This window comes from Patagioenas fasciata, chromosome 4 (assembly GCF_037038585.1).
Source record: "Patagioenas fasciata isolate bPatFas1 chromosome 4, bPatFas1.hap1, whole genome shotgun sequence".
In the NCBI taxonomy this organism is placed as follows: Eukaryota; Metazoa; Chordata; class Aves; order Columbiformes; family Columbidae; genus Patagioenas; species Patagioenas fasciata.
The window spans coordinates 8043457-8068360 of NC_092523.1; the positions used below are offsets into that span (position 1 = coordinate 8043457).

The 24904-nt window shown below is 40.9% G+C and overlaps 2 protein-coding genes across 9 annotated transcripts in view; one reads left to right on the forward strand and one right to left on the reverse strand.

The window, feature by feature from the left end:
* CTBP1 (C-terminal binding protein 1) overlaps positions 1–13368 on the reverse strand; it is a 253013-nt gene extending 239645 nt beyond the window's left edge. The window contains exon 1 of one of the 3 annotated variants that reach the window (XM_065836374.2): positions 13309–13368. The gene's annotated coding sequence lies outside the window, so the exon portion shown is untranslated. Of the gene's footprint in view, positions 1–8233; positions 8345–13308 lie in introns of those variants that run through there. The other 2 variants (XM_065836373.2, XM_071808473.1) reach the window with 2 other exon arrangements.
* A 627-nt stretch (positions 13369–13995) lies between these two features.
* Positions 13996–24904, forward strand: part of MAEA (macrophage erythroblast attacher, E3 ubiquitin ligase) — a 52786-nt gene continuing 41877 nt past the window's right edge. For 2 of the 6 annotated variants that reach the window (XM_065837302.2, XM_065837304.2), the window contains exon 1: positions 14127–14244. In XM_065837302.2, coding sequence (XP_065693374.1) covers positions 14176–14244 — 69 coding nt within the window. In that variant the 5' untranslated portion in view covers positions 14127–14175. Of the gene's footprint in view, positions 14105–14126; positions 14245–14320; positions 14543–17141; positions 17292–21960; positions 22059–24904 lie in introns of those variants that run through there. The other 4 variants (XM_065837305.2, XM_065837309.2, XM_065837303.2 and 1 more) reach the window with 4 other exon arrangements.

The window sequence follows — 24904 nt, forward strand, 5'->3', positions numbered from 1 at the left end:
GACAGGGTGTTTGCTTATTCTGCTGACAAGCTGCACCCATAAAGCTTAACAGACACATGGGCATTTGACAAGAAAGTACTGCTGGAAATCACCTTCTTTGATCCATCACTTATTTGTTAGAACCCCATATATTACTAATTTTCTACATGTACCAGTTTCATTACTCATAATGGTTTTATGAAAGAACTATAGTCTTCCTTAGAGAATTAGCATACACATGATAAAAGAGTTTCTTTGTTACTGTATAGTAATTGTTAATGTGCCAATATTTTATTCCATTTAAAATTTAAACTGAATTTAGTTTTAATTTAATCTCAAGTTAACTATCCTACCCAGAGGTACGTATCCAGATGTTCAAAAACTAACAAAAATGGAATGTTGAATTATAATCTAATGCCTTATCATAGTCTTTTTATAAGACCTATTTTTACTGTCAGTCTTGACACCCATGTGAACACCAACTCTAAGAAACACTGAATCAGACCGCAAATTGTGTAAAACTTTCACAGTGGCAAAACTAAATAACGTGGCCATTAGTGTAAAGAGAAATCAATTATCTTGACAAGTAGGTGGGCATAACACTTTCTAAATTAAAATTTTACAGCAATCCCAAGCTTATGATATACATATCATTTTTGCTATCAAAGTGCACAAAGTCTAAGCCAGAATTCTACAAATTCCTCTTAAAAAAAATCATATTAAAATCACCTGATCTTTATAATACCTATTGTTTACATCACCAGATAGGTTCCATACTGTAGGATCAACTTCTCAAGTTGATAGGACAAATTAATATCTGCACTGCATATTTTTAGCCACATCGCAGTGAATAGTCTGGTCTGGATGTTTTTATTGCATATTCAATGGTTACTGCTTGCAACAATAGTGATTGTCATTTTAAATTAGCATTGGGTAACAGCCTACTAACATAAAAGGCTTTCTATACTTACAATAAATAACCAAAAAAAGCCTTCATAGCAGCTTCAGGTACACGTTGGCTTCATTGACTTCAACACATACACACAATTGCTTCCTCCAGAACTACACGAACTTGATTACTGACAACTAAAACCGATTGTACACCAATTACAAATTTAGGAAAGAAAGCAGTGGGCATACTTGTAGAAATTAAGGTTTATATCTCTAAAAAAGCCCCTTGTGAATTGATTTACAAAGACAGTAAATAGTAACCTGTTTTAGTAATTAAAGGTTAAAGAGAAATGATGAAATTAGGACCTTTCAGGATACAAAATTATCCCAGTCTGAACACTCCAGCTAGGAGTCTGAACAAAATCCTCCACTTTTTATAACACAAAGCTACTAAACGTATCATGAAGGACAGGTACTCTAAGGAAAAGTGGAAAAATTGACACTTGGTATTAAACAAGTTACTGTTCCACGTCTCGATTATTTCTTCTCAAATATCAATCTCTAACTGTGACGTTGTCAGAATTCACAGTAAACCACATTATGGAAATGGCTGTCACTCATACAAGTGGCTTCTAAAACTGACACCAGTCCAACTGTTCACGCTGCTCCAAAACATATGGAAAACATCCCCAGAACGGTGCTCTGCACGCTTCAGCCTTGGCTTTCAATGGTCAGAACAGGTCACTGCATCGTCCCCAAGCACTGGAAAGGATTTTGAACTCTACCTCCATCAATATAATTTGAGGATCTCCAGCTGAAAATACTCTATCTGATTATTATTATGATGATGTAAAAATGTCTACAAAATCAAAGCTTAGGGATAGAAAACAGCTGACAAAAAGTTGTTTCTTGAGACCAAAGTGAACATAAACACACCGAGGAACTTTCAAGACTGTACTCATAATTTTCATTAGGACATGCTGCCCTTATGCCAGGAGAAGGCTCAGTTCAGCACTTTATCCTATATAGCCCAATCATCAGAAAACACCCACTTACATCTCCAGGCTTGCTAATGGAGTTTTTTCTCCCAGGATGGATCTGGACAATGACAACCTGTGAATCACCTCAAGACCAGACTGCTGTGCCTTTTCTTACCTAATTCAGATATTGCTCTGTCTATAAACACAAAGGAACAGAAAATCTTATTGGCATTTCTGGGAAACTCATGACTAGTAGGTAAAGGTATCACCAATGGGCTACAAATCAGAAGAAAAAACCAAACCAAAACATATATATGTATATATAAACATTTAGAATATACTACTGCAGGGCAAAACACTATCGAACACCATAAACACTGAAAAAAACTATGAGGAATAGAAGTAAAGGAATAGTCAAATACAGAATAAAATAGCTGAAAATCAAATGCGAGCATCGAAAACTCAGAATGACATTGAAGAGTGCTTAAAATACCTGCCATATTTACCTATGTATCTACTGATTTTACTGTGCAATGCTAAATACAAACTTGAAACTGTTGTTACAACTTGTGCACGCTGCTGGTAGCTTCTTGTCCTCTCCAGGGTTTCTACTGCTTCCCCAGTCACAGCAGGAACAGCCAATCTTGTCCATACAAGTTTTTAGCAATGTGACACAGATTTAATTAAGTCTTATTCCAAATAAGTATCTATAAGGTCCAGAAACCTTGATATATGATCAGGATGCAAGTGTGCTTATTTTGATACAGAAAAGTTAAATTTGTAATTGATCCCACAGAGACCAATACATCACCTTGTTTTTGATGTCTTCACCAGTATAACAATGTGGGGCTGAAAGGAATACAGTATATCTTATATAGATTAAAGGATTTAATCTGCTTGGCTTTTATGGTGCAATGATTCTACCACGATCTTTACTTTCTTCAATCTGACTTCCCAGGAGGTAAAAATCTGCAAAACCAATTTCCTGTCCCACAGTTATTGAGCAGAATGGGAAATGGCAGTTTTTTCTCCAGAGAATCTTTCCCAGAGACTTTGACCCTAAAAAGTAAACAGGATCTTTAATTTCTGTGCCAGCATTAGGGGAAAACATATCGACCGTGTCCCACAGCCTGAACTCCACTGGTCACCTTCTCTCTCAGCTCACATTGAAGGATCTCATGGACTTTGTTCTTCATATTTATTTCTACCAGCCAGCCTGAGGAATGATACACTAACTGCATTAGACAAAATCCACATCATTTACACAGAAAAGCAGGAATTACTATGACACTGATTTCACTCCCTCCCTGCAGAAATGGAGGATGAAACAAGAGTGGATGTTCACAAAAAGATACTATGCTTTAAAGTACTTAGAAAAATATATTATTTAAATACCAAGTTCTATCTCTATTTGTCTGCCATGGTGCAGCATAAAGTACCAAAAAAGAAGGCGGCACACACATACATTTGACAGTTTAAGAGGAGATAGGAGACAACGCCATGCCGTACTCTTTCTGGAGGAACGTCAAGAACCAAAGCAGGGAAATGATGAAGGATCTACAAAAAAAAAAGGCACAAAAAGCTTCCAAATCATCATTATTTCCTTGCAAAAGGCAGGGAAGCTATTCCCATTTGCACAGGCATTACCAGTTCACACCAGTCTCTCGGGTTAACTTTCCTCTACAAAACCCAAGCAGAGGTATCTGAGAAAGATAGAGAAATACATTAGCAAGTAGCATAAGTTATAACGATTACCACAGAAATCCACCTCATCTTTACTGTTCTAAAGGGAAACTGTCACGCAGCTGATGCTCTAAGATTTACCAAGCTAACAGATGACATAATTTACTAGATAAATCACACACTCCGTTTCTCATAGTTAAAAGAATTCTTCACACACTTCTTACCGAGAAACATAAACAGAAGCTGTTTGGATACAAAAACTTTTATTTATCCTATTATTTATGTTCTAAGACACATTCCAGGCACTGTGTAGACAGAAAATACCACTGTATAAACAAATTTTACAAACTAAGCCATATTGGCTTGTACTCCAGATGAAGAAAAATATTCCTGTCAAATGGAAAACTGCAGGAGAAATTTGGTTTTAAGATTCTAAAGTTCTTTTTAGAAATCAAATCTTTGAACAACAAAGTATATTTCCAAAAGTGTTTGGGGCTGTTTCAGCTGTATCCAAGAGCAGAAAACATCAATTGGCTATTTTCAGTAAAAACATACTGACTATTCTATCTCCAAATAGATAGGTACCAGTAGATAATTGAAGCAGAGTAACACATGAAGGAAACCGTAGACATTTAAGATGCAACATGTACTTCCAATTAGGATTTCTTAAATTTTACCAACAAATGTAATATTTAAGTGTTCCTCTCTGGCAACTGATTAAACTGATCAGTCCTTGGCAAGTCACAAGTAAGTGTTATTGTGAACTGTGATGAATAACTCGTACAGGCTGACAGTTCACTCTAATTCTTTCTAAACTTAAGACTTAAACTTCTTTCTAAGCTATCGTACCTGAAACCAATTTACACAGCTTCATACAACATGCACATTGCAATAGAGAATTGCCATGACCACACACAAAAAAAAAACCCAAAATAAATACTGTAAACTTGAATCCAGCTGGTAGAGCCAGTGACTTCAGTGAAACTACTCAGCTGTTTGAGATGAAGCACAAACAGAGCTGTTTGCACTGGAATTCTCAGTCTTGAATTTCTTGGTTTTGCAATCTGCAAATACAATCGAGAAAGCCAGAGGTTCTCCAATATTAATGTAAGTAGTTTCACTGGAGAAATGGAGAGACCTTTTTATTTCCCCCAACATCCTAAGGTGCTGCTAAAATCACACGTCTGGCTGAGTCTCAACAGAATAGTTGGAGAAGTCAATCAAGGTCCACCTTTTGTTCAAAACTTTACAACAGAGATTGATAATCTGTCAATACTCATTATCAAGGTACTAAGAAGTCAGTTGATATTCAGCTACCTCAAAAACTTCTAAGTTAGCAACAGTCTGGAAATACCTGATCAGTGATATTCCTCAGCTTTTTTTTCTGGAAACACTTTGTTATCAAATCACTAGCAATTTTTTTTAATGCTTAATGACTTTTGATGCAAATATTACGTAAGTATCCACCATCCATTGGTCATGGCTGCTGCTGTAAGACAAATCGTGCTTGTCTCAAAATTTCATCAGTAGGTATTGAGATACTTTAAAAAGAAATTACCATTATACCCCTTCTGTAGATGGAAAACAGACACAGGAAGGTGAATTGATTTGCCCTAATCCAATAGCAAGGCGAGGAAAACACTATTTGCTCTGATTCCACTGTCCTATCCATTAGGTTGTACAGTGTCCTGTGCCTGAAATATCAAGTATATCACTCTTAAACATAGTACATCCTAATAAAGGAGGATGATAAAACAATTTCAAAATACACTGAACAACAAAATGAATCGTCACGCATCAACAGCTATATCTGAATTTTGCTCTAGTTCATGGAAGCTTTCTGCTTCAATCTAAAATAGCAATCTTTATATAAGCAAAAAATTTCACCTGAAATAATAATCCATTATTAATGCAATGACAACGTACCATTCCATTCACAAGTCAACTCCAGCAACAGGAAAAAAGGCAAAATATTGTCCACTGACAGCAGCAAAGGAATTAATTTTCCTTTTCTTCCTCCCTATTAGGGCAGGGTACAATTAGTGAGTTTTTACAGCTTCACAAGAAACGGCAATTTAAAAACAACAACCAATGAAATTTGAGTTGATCATTTCTATTGTGAGAACAATTTGTAACAAATGTGAATTATGTGGCTGTTGGATCTATTATTTACCATTTTGCCTTAAGTCCAAAAGAGCCTATTCCATCCACAGCTTTATCCCACACCATCGCACCACAGAGTCAACACCATCACTAAACAGGTATCTGATAATGCACTCGAAATACTTGAGTAAGGCAAGTGTGGGATTATGTCCCACAAACAGCTAAAAGTGTTTCCCAGCAAATCCACAAACACCTTAAAACTTTCAACACCAAGTGTCCAGACTATGCTGGACTATGGGTTGTTTCCCTGTGGACTTCTCATAAGACAACTGTTTTCAACCCCTATGTCGGGCAGGGGAACAGGGAGAAGGGGAAACTCAGAACTTAGAAGTATTTTACTGAAGATGTTTCTAATATATTGTCAAAACTCCAGTACGCTTTATCTTCTAGAACTAGAAAGCTGAATATAACTCATATTGCCAATATGTCTCTGCACTGTCACAGTGAATGTACTTTTCACTATTATAGGGGCATAGTCCCTCTATACTGGAAATCAAACCTGACCTCTCCCCTTTCTGCTTCCTAACCATGCCAAATAGCTCATCACTAATTAGTATCTCTGTTGGTTTTCTCAATACGTAAGATTTCCATGTGCAAGCTGGAAAATCCTTCCCATAACTCTGTGAGCTGAGCATCATCTGAAGTTCTTCCCTGAAAAGCTCAGGGTAACACTGAACCCTCCCAACTCTGGGAAAATCAGAAACAGGGTCAAAGTCTCTCTGGCTGCAGTTCAAACTCCCCCAATATTTACCAGTGAAAACACTAAGCTCTCATTTTATTTTCCACTTCATATGACCACCATTTTTGAAGTTTAAAAAAAAAAAAAATCCTAAACACTTATCCCATGCATGCTTAAAAATAGGAATGCTACGCAATCCAAATCAATCAACATTGCTTAATACTGCAAGAACCTAATTCATAATATCTGAGTTTACCTGATTTTATGCTGTCACTTGGCAATGTAAAAATCTACGCTGGGTTCTGGGTTTGTTTCGTTGGAGGAGGTGAATTATTTTAATACGGAGAGGATTGATTTCATTCCTGTGTGCGCGAGCTGCTGTTGATATCCCCAACCAGAAAGACTCCTTTCTAGAATTATCATCAATATATATTACAAGAGAGTGTTTACTTCCATTCTGCCTCTGTTCTAAAAGCCTCCCCAGTGTTAATTCCCAGAGCAAGGCTACAGGTCTCCTGCTCAAAATTTCTCTTTAGATTTTCTAATCCTTTTCTCCTTAATCTCCATTATACAAAAAGAAACCCACATATGCATGGTCTGTGAGGAGCTAAGTAACTTTACCTCTCACCATAGTTACCACATCTGATTTAACCACTGGCTCCGGACATTGAATCATTGTCCTTTAAGATCTCACATTTTATTTGTGTATGCCTCAATGCATTCAACAAGCATAAAAATCCTAAAAACAGGCTGATTTTAATATCATTAGTAGACAATTACATTTCAATTTATGCGAGTGTAAGATAACATCCCCTCCACCTCTGCTATTTCTGTCCTGTCTCTGTTGTTTTCCAGGATCTCCGAAGCTAAAATGTTTAAACATGTTACTATGCTAGCTATGAAAAAGATTTCCAGTCTAATTCAATTCTTCGAATGATTCTGAAACAATTTTACATTCAGATTTTCATTAGTGTGTGTGCTCAACTATTCCATTAGACTTTTTTTGTTTCTCATGGTAACCAATTTTATTTGACTTAACAGAAGCTGTTCAAATATTTAAAGGCACTCCGAGATGGCAGGAGTTTATCTAGGAGCATACATGTTGTGTCACAGATATTCCTTTCCTTGCTCTTATTCGCCTGTTTTTTTTCTTCTTTTTTTGCCTTCCTCCAAAACCAGCAGCAAACAAATGAGATCTTGACCAGCCACATTGCATCGGGAACGTGCTCACTTCATCTGTTTATGTTAATATTCAAGTTACAATGGGCACATTTTGAAATTACAAGCTGGGTAGTTAAAACAGATGCTTCTTACGTTCCTTCATCTGCGCTCGATCCCTTTGCCAGTATCGTCAGGCGCAAGAACTAAAGTATAAACATCTGCAACACCTCTCTGTTTTGTTAACATTCTTTCACACATTTTCTTGCTAACTCCAAAAAGGCTCACGGTGTGGGAAAAAAAAGAAAAAAAAACCCACCACAACAGTGAAATTGGGAACATCTGCGAGATAGCGACGGAAAACGGAATGAAACATGAATAAACAAAAACATGGCGAAAGTGGCCTGGGGTTGTTACACTGTCAGATCATTTTTCCAAGCCCAACATCAAGGCTTTTGTTACAACCAAAGCGGTCATTTGCATGGAGAACCAACAGGGTTTCTTCTTCTTCAGCGGTTCCCCGATCGTAACACACACACACACTCGCTCTCTCCGGCACAGACAGAGGCAAAATCTCCCTCCTGCAAACACCCCCCGCGGCCAAACGCACCAGATCCGCAACTACGGCACCTCCAGATCCCCGACATGCCGAATACTTCGCTACCGAGACGTAATTTAGGGATAAAAATAACAGACAAACCTTTGGAGCGCTGCCCCAGCCGGAGTTCCTCTCCCTCTGCTTCTGCTGTTACTGACAAGATCAGGCTGAGATTAACAAGTCCGGGCTCCTCTGACAGCCTAACTCCTCCGGCTTGGGCACACACACACCCCCGGGGGTTTGAAATCATGGGCAAAACTTTCCGAAAGTTAAAAATGGAATGAATTAAAGGAATGTGTTAAAAAAAAAAAAAAAAGAGAGAGAGAAAAAAAAGCAAAAAAAAAAAAACCACAATGGCAGGAAAGGAGAAAACACCGCCTGGGCAATGATTGCAGCAGCACGCAGGGCACTGCTCGGGAGTTCAGGCTGTGTCAGCACTTTCTGCCTAAACCCCACCATTTTTCAGGGGGCTGCAACTCAGAAAGAAGAATAATTACCAAAAAAAATGGTGAGGGCTAAAAAATCACTCACAGGTAAAGCCCCTCCCCTTTGCATTTTCAAACTTCCATTCAGACCATTGAGAAAGTTAGAGGAGTCTGGGCACTTCATCAGTTCAGTCAGTCCCACATGCCACTTTCTGAAGCAAATACAACTCTTCTTTGTTAAATGAGATTTCACAAGATTTTGATTTACATTGTGAGTTTCACCCCCCTCCTGTTTGTTTGCTTTTATAAAAATTAATAAACACTTTAACACCTGAAAAACAGTTTGCATAAGCATGGAGTGATTTCTAAATAACATTTACACACATGCATTGCCTGAAAGGCACCAGATTAGGAACCGAGATATTAAATTCTCTGCTGGCAGAGCTGATCCAGCCCAGACAATGGCCTCTGCTGAGGTCTCAACTCTAATCCATGATGGCAACTTTGTAACCTCAATTGCTGAGTGCATCTGCATTTTCCCCTGATAAGGGAAGTGTCCTTATAATCGTGCTAGAACAAGGAAACAAAGCGTTTGATCTGCAATTACCGCTTTAAAACGATTCCTCTAAACTGTGGCACATCAGGGCTCTCTCCTGCTGTTGTTAATCGCTGGGATTTGGTGGAGGTTGTGTTTTTGTGGGGTTGTTTGTTTGTTTTTTCCTGTTTGTTGTGTTTTTACACTCTCGGTAATTTCAGATACAGAAATAAAAACACCAACTTCTCCAGCCTGTTTACCTTAGGCAGATACACTAAAACACTTTTCAGCTATAAAGTTACAATACTAAAAAAGAACTACAGAGTCATATTATTACTTTATTTTAAAGGAAAAATATGCGCTTCATATAAAAATTGTGCAATAGCCTATGTCTGCTGGGCAAAAAAAAACCCAAAACATAAGTTTTGCCCCTTTTGACTGAGATGGAATAGCCAAGACAACAAGCAGCTCATTTGATCCTTATAAAACTCAGTGTATCAACACTTGTCCATCAAAAGGTCTTCCCCTGCTCTCTAGGAATGTCTGACCTCACAGCACTGTTGAGTACATGTTATATAAAATCAAGCAGCATCCATTAAGATGGAGCGATGCATTAAAAACACTCGGTTGCTGTGAGTAACTCAGTAAAGCAACAATTTCTCCAGCAGGAATTGTCTCATCCTCAATATCTTCTAAAAGTCAGAACACTTACTGAGTATCTATCTCAAGGTACCTGATATTAGTGCCGGTCATCTCACATTTCTGTCTTACAAGCACAGCTGCCTAGCGTATTTTTGAAGACAAGCTGCTTTGATATTAACACCTTATTCTGTCAATGCTGTGCACGGGAGTTGTTAAAAAATATCAAAATTTCTCCCATTATTCAGAAGAATAAAAAAAAAAACAGATTAGAAGTAAGGTCCTACATACTTCATAAACATCATAATTCACTGGAAGAACACAGTGAAGGCTTCTACTTCTCCATTATAAGGTGGACAGTACCACCACCACCCATCTGCTCGCTGAAGAGCCCCTTCTGGCCAGTGGGGCAACCTGTGCTCCCAGTTAATCCAACCTGGGACTTTGTGTCTTATCAGCTAAAACGAGAAGTGATGGTGACACACATTCACTTCTGTCACCCTGGCACAGATTACCATGTCCACAAAGAGGAAGGAGAAGCAAGGTCCAGAGCAGTTGTCTTCACTGAGGTTTCTGCTTTGCTCCACCAAATAACATCCAGAGCATTTGTGTTTATGAAATATACATAACTGGCATTCAATGCTTAATGGTAGACAGACCTGTTTTCTCTAATAAATAATTTGGAGCTAAGCAGAAGACTATTGGAAATACTTTTAAGACAGTATCAAATGTGTAAGGCTCTCTTAAAAGTCTGGAGTATTCTATAAGTGCTGCTTAATTTTAACTAATTGCTAAATCACATTAATAAGACATTAAATGAAGACAAACATTAATAGATTATTATTCAACCGGACAGTGACAAGCAATACAAAATGGAAGCTGATTTTTATTCTTCCTTTGACACCACTAGGGGACAAGGAAAAATAAACAAGTACACAAACCTTCTTAGTAGTTCCAAATTTGTATTTTCTATTTAAGAACAAAGCTGTAGTATTTATAAGAACTGTAAAAGCAAAGTAGCACTAGTAATTAAACAAAATTTAATTAAATTAAGCCTTGGTTTTATAACTTGGTACGGTAGACTAAGCAGAAGACATTTATTAACCTAATATTAAAGAACAAAGTACAACCTCTGTATATGAATAACCATACCCAGGAATAACAATAACCATATATATTCTGTTGAATTCAGCAGGCAACTACAGATTTTAACAAGTCCGAAAGATCATTAGCTCAGTTCTTACCTCCACATTTATCATAACGTTTACACTATAAATCAACAGCTGCAACCTAGAGTTGAAAACATGCCAGAAATATGCATAAGTTGTATCAATATTTGCACATGGAGTATAGAACATAAATTAGTTGACACTCAATACTTAAAGCTTCCCTCTCTGAAGTTGCAATATTTAAAGGTTAAAGATTAGACATGCTCCCTCTTGTGTTAAACTACGAATACACGGAATACATGCTGTTTTCTCTGACATGTTGGTTGCTTGGCCATCTGTTCCATTAAGCAAACCCTTTAACTTTGGCTACTAATGTCTGACAAACTGATAATTCTCCGGTTTAAAGACAGACTCTGAGCACATAACCTGTATCCATAGAATAGTTGTGCTACATTATATTAGTATTATCAGAAAGGACCATTAAGAGATTATGTATAAAACACCTATTGTAAGTACATGTTTTGGACAAATACAGACATGACTTGGTAAATTACATGGAAAGTCACACTTTAGTCTCTATAATCGTCACAGGGCTAAAGAGTTAAATATGCCAAGTTCAAGCTGCTCAGTAACATCAATGATATGGAATACCAAACAGCAAATTTCCTTTTAAATATTAGCTTACAGAATACTTAAGACTGACAGAAACAAGAGGAAGAATTCACAATGTCACATAACTACGTTTGTAAATACAGCAACAACTGACCTAAGTTTTCAGTCCTCCCCTTGACAAGCTCAGGTGAACCATTCTCTGCCTTAGTGGAGTCAAAATCCTCCTGACACAAATCCTCTTGCAGAATCCAGCCCCAAGATCATGTCTAGACATGAATGTTAATCCCAGGTGTAACTAACACAAATGGTTTTGTTGTGTTTTGGTTTTTTTTTTTTTTTTCTAATATACTTTTTAAACAAAGGCTTTGCACCTGGCATGGGCTTGGCAAATTATATGTAGGCATCCATTTGCTCATTATGGTCAGTACCAGACTGAACACTGGGGCAGCTGAGGGCAAACACAAGTAAATAGTTTGCAGTCCAAAGCTGAAGAGAGCGCCTAACACTCAACTACATGACTTCACACCTTTTATTTTATTTACCACCAGCCCACTGTGGCAGATAGAAGATGGTCTCAGCACAACACGGCCTATGCATGGTGGAAATAAATAACATTACTGAAGTCTAAGAAACACACTTGTTAAATAGGACTTGCTCTTTCAAGCCACGAAAATTAAATGTGTTTTATTTTCCTGGAAATATTTGTGTTTATTTTTCTACAGTCTTCTGCAGACCAGAAACAATATAAACGCAAAGTTTTGGAAAGACAGCAAAACCCACCACAATTATTACTGGATACAGGTTTTGGGGTCTCCTTAAAACCTCAAACCACAACAGCACTCTACCTGAAACACATCTGCTCCCAATGGCAAGCACCTGCATCAAGAAACTGAACTTTTGCCACCAAATTCAGCTCCTCATCAGTGTTGTTTCCACTTTCTCAGTGTTATGCTGCAGACCTAATAGCTTCAAGGTCTGACAAAGTGTCTTCTGTCTCACTAAGGTGCTCAAATCACAGCAAGAAGCTTCGTGTTATGGTTGACCCTCAAGACAATGCCCTCTGCACACCATCAAGTGACTTTTACAGCAACAGCCAGAGGATTAATACTCAAGCAGTGAGTAGAAGAGGAAGAAGAGGAATTATTGCTCATTTAAACCAGTGCTTTTCACCTTATCGCCCACCAGCTCCCTCATGGACTGAAGAGAGCCCAGCAACACAACCCAACACGTTTGAGCGCAGCTTTAACACCGGCCAGCGTCTCACAGCTCCCTCCGGACACAGCCAGGAGCCCGCAAACCCAACCGGCGAAGAGATTAAAACCCCAAAACTTGCAAAACCGCTGCTCTGAACTGCACACGCCGGGACTCGAGGCGGCAACAGCAGCTCCCCAGCCTGGCGGGGCTGCCGGGGTCGATGTCTCCGCCCGGCGGGAGCTGCGGCCGGGAGAAGAGAACACGGGGCTGGCTGGAGAAGCTCCCTCCCTGCCGGGCACCATCCCGAACGGGAGCCAACCCCCTCTTCCCACCCCACTCCCCCGCGGGGAAGGCGAGACTGGCCCGGCTGCTGAGGGAGCTCCTCCCGTCCCGCGCCTCGGCTCGCCGGGGAAACTCGGCCCGGCCCCCGCCGCGGCCTCCCCTCCCCTCCGCGGCTGGGTGATGAGCTCAGGGAGCTCCACGGCGGGCTGGGGAAGGGAAACCGCGCCGGGCACCTCCGCCTGCCCCGGCTGAGAGAGAACGGCTGAGCGCAGGAGGACAGCCCGGCACCGGGGAGAGGAAGCTAAGGGGAAGGGGACTCACGCTGTCTCCGCTATTTAAACCTCTTCCCGCCGCCTCCGCCTCACTGACTCTCACTCGCTCTCTCCTCCCCACGGAACTTAGTATGGGCGGCCCCCTCCCCTCCCCAGCCAATACACACACAGCCACACGCCGAGCCGCCGGCCACCGCTGCCCCGCCCGCCCTCTCCCGGCGCGACACCCATTCGCTCAAGTGCCTGCCCGTCAGCAGAGTGGCCAACAACGCTGGCTGGACAACCTGTCTATCAAAGACCGCTCCGCACTGCCTTCCCCGGACTCCGCCCTTCGTCCCGCCCCCCCCTTACCGGACACCTGGGGGGTTGTTAAAACGGCCGTTTTAAGTCACCATCAAAATTTACTTTTAGGGCCCACCTACTAAGCTCTAGTGGAGATTCTGACTGGGCAAGGGGAAAGCCCTCTCTATCGTGACTGGGTGGTTTGGATGTCCATCACCCCCCAAAAAATCCCGCCTACCTCGAGCCGTCATTCTGCTTGATTTGTCCGCGCACCCAGGTGGCCCCGCCCACCCCCAAACCGCTGCCCAATCACACGTGGCGCCTCAAGCTCTAAGGCGGTGCCAACGCGCAACGAGAGGAGCGTGCGAAAGGGAGGCCTCCATTGGTTGGCACCTTTCGCCCCGCTGTCGCTCTTCCGCCACCACCACCGTCCCGTGGAGCGTACCACGGCGGCAGGGGTGGGGGGGCGGGCCGCGGGTAGGAGCGAGCGGCGTTGGTTCGTCCCGTCTCCATGAGGGATGGGGCGGAGGAGGGGCCCTATTGCCCGTCATGCCGCGCGCGCTGTAGGTAGCTCCCTCCGGTTCGGGTGAGGGAGGGAGGGCGGGGGAGGGAGGAGGTTGGTGCCCAATCCAAGATGGCGGTGCAGGAATCAGCTGCTCAGCTCTCAATGACTTTGAAGGTGCAGGAGTATCCCACTCTCAAGGTGGGTGTCGAGCCTCCCTCTCCTCCCCCAGAGTACGGAGGAGAGGGCTGAAGCCGCTGCCGTCCCTGCCGGAGCAGCGCTGAGGGGGAAGATGAGGGACCCTTTCCTTCCCGCTCCCCGCCTCAGGAGCCCCGGGGGCAGCGGGGCGGGGGTGGGGAGGGGAGAGATCCCCACCACACACTTGCCCGCCCGTTCCCGTTTTGCTCCGCTTGCCGTCTCGGCTGGTGGCCGCTTCCCCTCCCCCTCCGCAGAGCCCGAGGGACGTGCCTGGAATCGGCTGCTCTCCCCGTGCCCTGAGGTGAAGGGGGAGGCGCCGTGGGCCGCGCCAGGGACACACAAAAAAAGGGTCGCTGAGAGCTGGAGGAACTGGGAGAGGAGGAGCTGGGTCCTTGTGGCGAGGAGAAGCTGTGGTCGGATGGGGGTGTGAGGAGGGGAGAGGGCTCGGACGGGGTCAGGTCGGGGAGAGGGCTTGGGGTGCACGGACGGGGGCTCGGGGTCACCCAGGGATGCTGGAAATGCTCGTCCCGGATGATCAGCTCGATCTACGTGGCGTTGTGAGGAGACGTGTTAAAGGGGAGGGAGTGGAGGTGGTAGCAGAATATGGTTCCCTGGCTGCTTGGTCCCCCGAAGATGGAGATGAGCTTAAATATGTATTAAAAAAAAAAAAAAAAAAAAAACGACAAATGTATTGGAAAAAGCTGGAGGCCCGTAGAGATGAATAAGCGAGATACTTACAGTTTGGGAAAAGCACGGAGTGCTGGTTGAGGTACTGGGTCCATCTGAAGGATGGTAGTTTCCCAAGACTGCATGGCTGGTCTTCGACTTATGGTATTGAAAAGCAAATGAAGGACTCGGTACTGAGCGGTAAGGTCATCGCCTCCGAGAACTGTTGAACTGGAAGGATGATGCTCATAGGAATCAATGGAAACCTTTGTTTGAAGTCTTGTGTTGTATATACAGTAGGTCTACCACATTAACAGCAATGACTGGGAAGGAGCTAGGAGAAGGATCCCTGTTGCAAAATGCTTATTTAAACATCTCTCATGTCAGCGTATCAACATTTTTTTCACCTATAGAAGGTGTTTATGCAAAGTAAACTTTGTGCTGAGATCATGTGGCACTTTCACACACTGTGTGATGTGTGCTCTTTTCAGTGCTTGTTTTGCAGGCTTTCTAGCCATGTTCTTGTGCATGTCCTCCTTCTCCACTCTCTTAGCTTCATTCTACTTCGTTCCAACAAGGAGAAGGACAAAGTGTTGATTCCCATGCTACATATGAAGTCTTATTTCTGTCATGGAATAGTGTGGGTTGGAGAGGACCTTCAAGGGTCGTGTACTCCAGCCTGCATCCTGAGGTACTTTAAAGCTGACAGCATCAGGCTTAAATTTTAAAATAGCTGTAAAGAGTGCTCTAGCACTTTCCACAGCCAGAGCAATGTGAAGGCATTTAAACTTAAGATGGTCATTTTAAGACTGCATTTTAGATGTGTTCCAGTTGTTATCACAGCTTTGCTTGTTACATTCCTGAAGAAATTACTGGCAGTGAGGATCAGTGAGTTTTTGTTTTGCTGCTTATGACTTAGGATTAATTGTCAAAGTGCCAACCATTTAAAAGGTAGATAATATTTTGGACTAATGCTTTTATTTCCACAAGCATTCTTTTTTTCCCTGAAAAATCTCAACAAAAATATACATAAGAGAATGGAATGTTGTTTGTAAAGTTGGGAAGCTAAATAGTAAGAGGGTGAGACATCCTTGCACTGGAATTCTTAATTTCTTAGCAAAGGTGATGTTTATTGATTCATCCCAGCAGCCATTCAACTTCTGGGTTGTTTCTGTAATCTTTAATAGCATTTTTCATTGTTTAAAAAAACCTGCCAGAACAGTGTCTTCTCAAATCCTTTGAATGTATCCTCTTAAATGTTCTTAACTATGAGTCATATATCAAAACATTTTAGTGGTGGAAGTGAAAAAGCAGCAGGGAGAAATGAACACTAAGGCTCAAGTCTACCAAAGTAAGTTGATACCAAATCCTATTTTGCTCGTTAGGAGGCAGAAGCCTAAAAGTTTCTGTGGGACTGATCCTCTGTGAATTTTCGCTTCCAGTTTATTCAAACACTGTGAGGTTAATGCACATCACTTTTACTTTTTTAATCTTGTCTACCAGCACAGTAGCTCAGATATTTGTCTTGGAGCTCTGGACACTGGTGATTTTCCCTGATGGGAGCAAAATATAGAAGATTGTAGATTTGTGTTTATATCCTTCCTGTTTCCTCATGCCAACATCACTAGATAACAGTTGTGCAATAGCTCTGTATTTACAGTATGTTCCACAGAGTGCCTTTCATATGAAAGAGTGCTTAAACTGCAAAGGGAAATCCCTTTTCCATAGCTGAATTGTGGTTGCAGGACTGGAAATGCTTCAGCCATTCTTCAGCAGTTTGGCTCAGGGGAAGTAAATATACTTCTTCAGCTGAATCTAGGGAAGCTACAAAATAATACTTGAACATTCCCCCCCACTCCAGTCCCTTCTCCCTTGTCAAGGACAAGAAGGTTGCCAGCTATTCTTCTTCTAAAGTGCTGTGGAATTTTTTTCTTCTTTTAAGCCTACTGGTAGAGAATTATGCTGGTCTCATCTGAGAGCATGCTACATGAAAGCTGGCAATTTAAAAATGGATGAATGCGAACATTGTTATCATAGTTCTTTGCTGAAACGCTAATAAACAACTGATGACAGGAAACTAGATGATTTATCTGTATCTTTGGAAGTGTGAGTAGTTTTTAAATTAAACAAGGAAGCTATATGGACTAAGACCCTAAAACTGGAAGATGGAAGACCTGAAAGCAGAGGTGATCACTTGTGAAAATATTCTTATCTGGACTCTTCATTCTTAACAGTTTGGGGTTAGCTGCGCTGCAACTGCTTTAAAAAATAGCTGCTGAAAAGGAGAGCTGTAGAAGCACCGAATACTTGAGCACCTTCTCAGAGCTGCTGTTTGGCTTCTTTTGTTGGCAGCTGTGTCAGGAGAAATATTGGCAGCAGATGTGGTAAGTTACTGATTTCTCATGGAAATACCATGTTTATGTGGTTGTTAAAGAGCAGAATAGATAGGAGACTAGGATTTTATGAAGTGTAAGTCCTGAGTCCACGGAATGGTGACCAGCTGAGGTCAGAGGGGACCTCTAGAGACAGTCCAGTCCAACAGTGTCCCCTTAGAGCAGGGTCAACTGGAGCAGGTTGCTCAGGACCGTGTCCAGACTGTTCATGATTATCCCCAAGATGGAGATTCCAGCCTTTCTAGGCAAAACTGTTCTAGTGTTTGACCGCTGTTATGGTATAAACCAAAAAACTATCTTTTGTTTACATGGAATTTTCCGTATTTGAATTTGTGCCCATTGTCTATTGTCCTTTCACTGGGCACTTCTGAGAGTAGTCTGGCTCCATGTTCTTTACTCACCCCATCAGGTATTTATACACACTGATAAGACCTTCCCCAAGCCTTTTTTACTCAAGGTGAAACAATTCCAGCTCCCTCAGCCTCTCTTCATATGTCAGATCATAGAATCAAAGACTGGTTTGAATTGGAAGGGACCTTCAAAGGTCATCTAGTCCAGCCCCCTACCATGAGCAGGGACATCTTCAACCAGCTCAGGTTGTTCAGAGCCCTGTCCAACCTGGCCTGGGGTGTCTCCAGAGATGGGGCATCCACCAAGTCTCTGGGCAATCTGGGCCAGTGTTTCATCACCTGCTCCAATCTGTTAGCAATCTCTGTGGCCTTTTGCTGTACTCACTCCGGTATGTCCATGTCTCTTGTGCTGGAGGCCCAGAACTGGGTATAGCACTTGGGATGAGTCTAACTCATGCTGAGTAGAGGGACAGGGTCACCACCTTCTTGACCAGTTGGGAATGTTTTTCCTAACACAGCCCAGGTGCTGTTGGCCTTTGCTCTAAGGGTACATTGCTGTCTCATGGGCAAGTCATCCACCAGTACCCACAAGTTTTCTTCTGTGAAGGTGCTTTCCAGGCTGTTGGTCTCCAGCATTGTACTGGGGCATATGGTTGTTCCTTCCAAAGTGCAGGACTTGGCATTTCCCCTTGAATTTCTTGAGGTTCTTGTTTGCCCATTTCTCCAGCCTGTTGAGGTCCCGGTGAATGGCAATGCAACCATCTGGCATATTAACAACTCCTCCCAGTTTTGTATCATCTGCAAACTTTGGAGGTGCACTCTGACCCATCATCTAGGTCGCTGATGAAGATGTCAAACATTTCAGGTCAACTTCTTTTCCCACTGAAGCAGAAAAGATGCAAGATTTATTTTTTTTGCATAGTTGGTTATACTGTGGGGTTTTTTTCCTCCTGATTATAAGCTTCACTGTGAGTTGTTCGTTTAGAGCGTAACTTTGTACTTTGAAATGATGAGCCACAGAGGACTTTTGTCAAAACTTTGAACATATAGCAGCAAAAGTTGTTCAGGCAGAACTTGAGAAGGACAGAAGTAACAGAACTTGTAACATCTGATGCACTGTCAATACATTGCTGTACAAAAAACCAAAAATGTCTGTTTGGTACTTCTAGATTGTTACCTGATTTGTAAGTGCTTTTCAAGTAGAAGCTAAACATAGATATTAGTAACAACTCCTACGTCAGATCCATCTTCAAGCTGGGTGCTCTGACTCACTGTATGTTGAAGTCCATACCACACATTCGTGTGTTGCTGAATAATGCGCTTCCTGTTTTGACACGTGTGTGTCACCAAACAAGAGTGGCATCTCTTCTGCTGCTGTTCTGCGCTGTGCTCTGTGTGCCACTGACTTCTGAGAAAAATCTGATGCTGTGGGACTTGAGAAGAAGTTTGACTCCGGAAAGCAGCTAAAGTAGGAATTCCTGTGGGAATTGGTCTCTTTGGCACTCCTGCCCACTCCCTGTAAAACACACTAAAGTGATTAATGAAGGAAGAAAACATGGTTAAAGGCAATAAGTAACAGTGTGGCCATGAGCTAGAGATTTTGCTTGATTATTGGTACTCCATTGTGTCTGTAGGAAAATATTTAAAAGAAAAAATTCTCTCGAACACTTTACAGAAGCCCTCCTGTTATAGTGTCTTTGAAGTGAATGCTTATCTGATGTTGCAATTCACAGTTGCAATATGCTTGATTTGTAGTGTTTTCACAGGACAGTGCCCTGTGATGTTGTGAGTTTGGTTTGTATAAGTTTTCTGGTATAGAAGGAACATGTTTTTATGCTAGCAACATGTTGGAGTCTTTAAATGTTGAAGTAAACCAAGAATATCTGTGAAATGTTTGATTTGTTGCATAGTGCGTGTTTTGGAAGAGCTGGGAAACAGGAGTAAAGATGAGCTTTGAACGTTTGCTAGATACCCTAATAAGAGGGGGTGGAACTTGGTGGAATAGAAGTAGAGCTCTTACTGGATGTTATGGACCACCCAGTGTCAATTTTCCTTGTCTCTCTAAACTGCTTCCCCCAGTCTTTCAGTTCAGTAGTTCTGATGTTAATCAGTATAACAGTGCAGCTTTTGGGCCCATAGATTTAGGAAGGTACTATTGTGGCAGATGGGTGTTTGCTGTAAGGGCACGCTGGCAAAATCCATCTGTCCTTGTGAGCTTAAGGAGCTGCCTTCATGGTATGCTTGGCCTTCTGTAACTTAAAGCCTGAAGATATTAATACACTCTATAGGAAGTATTTGCTAACCCAGAATGTGAAATATACTGTGTTACTTGATTACTTATAACACATTGTTGCTTATTTAAATAAAGCAAGTTTTTGTTAGGATATCTTTATTATGATAGCTGGTAATATAACTGCTTCACAACCTACTTTTGGTTCTCCTCGGCTGTTTTTGAGTGCTCTGTGGATTCTCTTGAGTTGTAAACTAGTGAGAGCTAAAGTAAGAGAGCTAATATATTAGGAGCTGGACTTTGGTCATTCATATATTCTGATATAGGTCTGCTGAATCAATAATCCTTAATGATTTGTCTTAGAAGAAATGCTGTCACTGCAGCTGGAATAGGTCATTTTGGGAGCAGTCTGATTGGAAATGGGATCTCTAGCCTGGAGGCTCCAGCCACTATCCTGCTGCCTGGACTGTGCAAACACACAGTTTTATTTAGAGAGGTGATATTGTGATTAAAATGAACAAATATTTGGAGAAGAAAAAAGGATCAAAACAAATGAAGGAACATGCTCAGGACACAAACCTGCTGTGTGACCTTAGTTTAGCAACTTCTTCAGACAGGGTGGAATGCTTAGGTTTCTGTTGATACTCAAATATTTCTACTAAAAGGAGGAAAGCAAAGAAACTTCTTTTGAGGCATGAGCCCAAGATGGCAGCTCTGAACAAGTATAGTGAAAGTAACTGGTCTCTGATGTCCCCAGTGTGGCTCTAGACAGGACTCCAAAATGGCTGTCAATTTGCTTACGTAAGGATGCAAGACAGTTTTATATAACTGTAAAATGGCTTTATAAAGCACTTTTGTTGCTGGAAGCCTTGCTCAGAAGTTCATCGTGTGTTCAGTAATAGGTTACTAGCAGTTTGTGTGAAAGGATTAATATTTTGAAGGATTATAATTGCTTCTGTTGAGTAAGTATGTGTGTAGCAGGTAGATAGTTCAAGAATTTGCGCTGCTAATTCTCTCCCGTATTGAAGCAGCAGCTTTTAATGTTATAATGATATTTTCTTTCTAGATATAGCTGCTCTAGAACATTGCAGGACTGTCTTCTTGAGTTGTAAAACTGACACGTTTTTAACTAAGGAATATTACAAGGCTTTATACTTCAAAAACACTGAAAACTGTTTTTAAAATGAACTATTTTTTTTTTTAATCCAAATGTAATTGCATTTAGACTTAAGAAATCATTTTGTCTGTTTTGACCTGTAGCTCTCAAAGAGTTTATATTAAGACTTGTACCTAATTAAACCTAAATCTAGCCATTATTCTAAGCCTGTCACTCCTGAAATATACTGCTTCTCCGTTCTTTTAGCTTTCTCTTCTGTTTTTGCCCATCACAAGGGAAAATATTGTTATTTCAGTGGATTGATAAGAGCTATACATCAGAAGAATTCATTCTGTGAGTAAGTGGTGATATAATTTACATTTTGGATGAGCTCAGTGACAAATAACGATGCTGACTCAGTTCTGAAATAATCCAAGTGTTATAGAAGGTGAAATAAGGTGTATAAAACACAGAATTTCAGTAATTCTGCATAGAAAAGCCTAATTGTTATTAGTTTGAGGGAAAATTTGCAATAGCTTCTTGTACCCTGCCTCATTTTTCAAACAGCATCACGTATAATAGATGTTCTCTACTGTTTTGTTGAAGGTGAGCATGGTGATCTAATTTAGTCTCAAGGAAACAGCTTAATGCTCAAAGGTGTTTCTCGCTGCCTTTACCATTTCTCTTGACACTCTTTGTTTATTAGAACTATGTAGGAGATGCTTAGTTTTCCTTCCATATTCCTGTAGTTCCTCTTTGCTCTTGCTTAAAGTAGAACTCAGTTGTCTTTGCTTCTGTTTTTTTGAAAGACAGTTTCATTGCTGCACTACTCACTTTCTTTTCCCTACCCATCTGTGGCTAGGCTTAATTTCATATAGTGGCACAATATACAGTGTCTGAAAAAGCTTATTTATATGTCAGAAAGTCTTCAACTGAATCATCCTGGAGACCTGTAGATTCACATAAATCTCTGGTGCTTTTCAGGTGTTGTAAGCTTAAACAGTTGAGGAGAGGAAGCACAACGTTTTTCTGACCCTTGAAAGGAGAGCATAGTTCTGTAATGGTTCCCCCCACCTAATCTGGTAGGACTCTTATTTTTCTTGAAAATTGTTTTGTTTTTCCCGCTAATTATCTGACTTCATGGTTTTAAAAACATCTTTTCAGGTACCTTTCAAATTCCCTCCTGCCCGTGATTCAGTTCTGTTGAAAAGACACACAATGTAGGTATTTGTGGTTTTAAAAGTCTATGCTTTGTGGCTGTGGCAAGGAGTTGTTTTCAGCTATCAGACCGTAACTTCAAAGAAGGATGATTCACACAAACATCAGTAAAGTCAGGATACGTAGTTAAAACTCCCCTGCATAGGAGTTGGTACTTCTGTGAAGTTAGACCTGATTAACTTCTTTCTCCCAAACAACGGGTGAAATCTGATGTTCTTTTATAGAATTGCGAACATGTGTAAAATACAGCTGTTTCTGTTGTCTATACCATTTTCTGTGAAAATCAGTTTTTAGAAAATAAACCTTTGACAATTCCTATTAGCAGGAAGCTGGGCAATGATTAATGGTTTTACCTGCACCACCAAATAATTATTCCTTCAATTGCGATGACTTTTTTGAAGTATCACTCTTACCCTATAATTTCCAATAACCAAACGGTAGCTATACAAACTGGGTTTTACTTTCTATTCCTTTCTGCTGCATCTGAACTGGTTTCCTATATGCATTGTACTGTGGGGTAGATTTATGTTTGTGGTCTGAAAGAGATTGGGTTTTAGTTTCCATTTTCGTTTGGAATTCTTTTGGCTCAAATCTGCATAAGCGAAGAAGGAATCCAGCCTGTGTTGTAGGATGTGACCAAATCAGATTGAGAATTGGTATGCTAAAGGTCTAGTGGGAGGCTAAATACTTGTGGGTGGATAATGGCTAAAATTTTTCACAAAACGTTAATTATGAAAGAAACATGTGCAATTCAGTCTTTTGGTATTCCTGTGTACCAGATAGGAAAACTTGTGGGCAGCATCAGGCTGGTAACTGCAGCTTCATGCAGTAGCCACTTTGACTTGACATCCTACACCTCTAAAGAAGAAGAAATGCAGGGTATAACATTTTTTTTATAAATAAGCTTTTTTGGCTTAGGGAAAATCCCTTTTTCCTGTATCCGGTCCTCCCATAAGTTCTCTTGTAAATATATTTTTCCTAAAGTAGTCTGAGGATTTTTTTTGACAGCTGTGGAAGAAAGACAAAGTAGAAGACTTTGTTTCAGTGCTTCTATTTTCTTAAGTAACATTTGAGTGATATTCTTAATAGATCTAATTGATTTTTCCCTTCCAACCAATGGCTTATTGATGCAGAAGTACTATCATGACTAATCAAATATGGAATAATGTACATCAGTTAATGTGACGTTTAAAAAGTAATGTCATGCCATGCAAAGATACTGGACTGGTATGTTTTTAAAAACAGAAGAAAGGTGGTGATGCATTTCATTGATATTTTCTTCATATTACTGAATATTCTTTTGAAATATCCCTTACCAGGTTCTCTTGAAAAGAAGAAAGCAAAATTCCTTATGTGGATAGGTAACTGGGAAAGATAAGGAACAAGCATCAAGATTTAGTAGCCAAGCTCTGTAACAGAAGAACGGTGGCATTAGGGTTCTGCTGGTGTCTCTGCCACTAATGCTGATACTCAGCTGTTTGAATAACCCAGAAAAAGAGTGAATGCTGAGGTGATTCCTTGATGGTACAAAGACAATTGATGTAGTACAGATACAACCCAAGTGTGAAGTGGTCAGAGAGGAATTATAAGAGATTGGATTAGTATTAAAATAGTAGATGAAGTTTGAAATTTAGCGTAGAAGAGTGTAGTGTGATACAGTTTTTAGGTATGGTGGAAAGAAAAACAATCCTAATCTTATATACACAATAACTGAGTGTGAAATGATCATCGTTGCTCAGTGAGATCTTGGGTTTATAGTGAACGTTTTCTAGGAATGATCAGGTTAATGTTGACAAACTGACCTCAAGAGTGTCAGGAAAGGGAAGAATGGAGAACTCATTATGTAGCAATGAAAATCCATGGTTTTTTTCTTCTTTCAAGTAGTGCAAGTTACTCTTATTTTCTTCTCTCATCCTGAAAAAGGATGTAGTAGAACTGGAAAACATCTACAACAGGGCAAGAACGATATGGAATGTGTCTTCAAAGAATGGTTTAGAAAGAGCCTCTTCAATCTCAAAAGACAGCAGCAGCACAGAAGAGATTTCCTTTTTTTCTTCCAAAACAAGAACCAAATGATTTCAAATTAGGCTCGTAGTTGATGAGTCAAAACCAAGGAGTGTTCCTGGACGCAGTGTGTGAGGCTGTGAAATGTCTCTCCATGGGATGTTGCAGCACTAAAATTCTACAGGTCAACAACCACCAGCAGAGTTCGTGGATGAGAAACACCCTGTGGTGTTTCTACTATGAAACTCCCACCTCTGGCTCAAGAAGCGCAAAGAGACTTTTTGGGATTAGTAACTTTATTTTCTTGCTCCTTTTTTTTTTTTTTTCCCCAAGTACCATCCATTTATAGCTATTGTCAGAGAAAGGATAGGGACAAAGGAGGGACTTCTCGCCTTACTTGGTATGGCTATTCTTATCTTCATGTAGAGATGAATTTGATGTCTAAATTAGCAATGGGAATCTGTGATCCAGTCTGTTTCTAGACCAGTTCATAAAAGTAAGGTAGGAATGGGCCTCTGCAAACAGTGTAGTTCAGGGTTCCGCTCAAGTCTGGGCTAACTTTATTTTCTCAGGGTCCTCCCTAGTTCTTAAAGCTTCCAAGGGTGGACATCCTACCACCTTTCTGGGCTGCTGTTTCTGTGCTTACTGACTCTCCTGGTTAAAAGATTTTTTTCCTTGTGTCCAGCTGGAATTTTCTTGGCTGCCA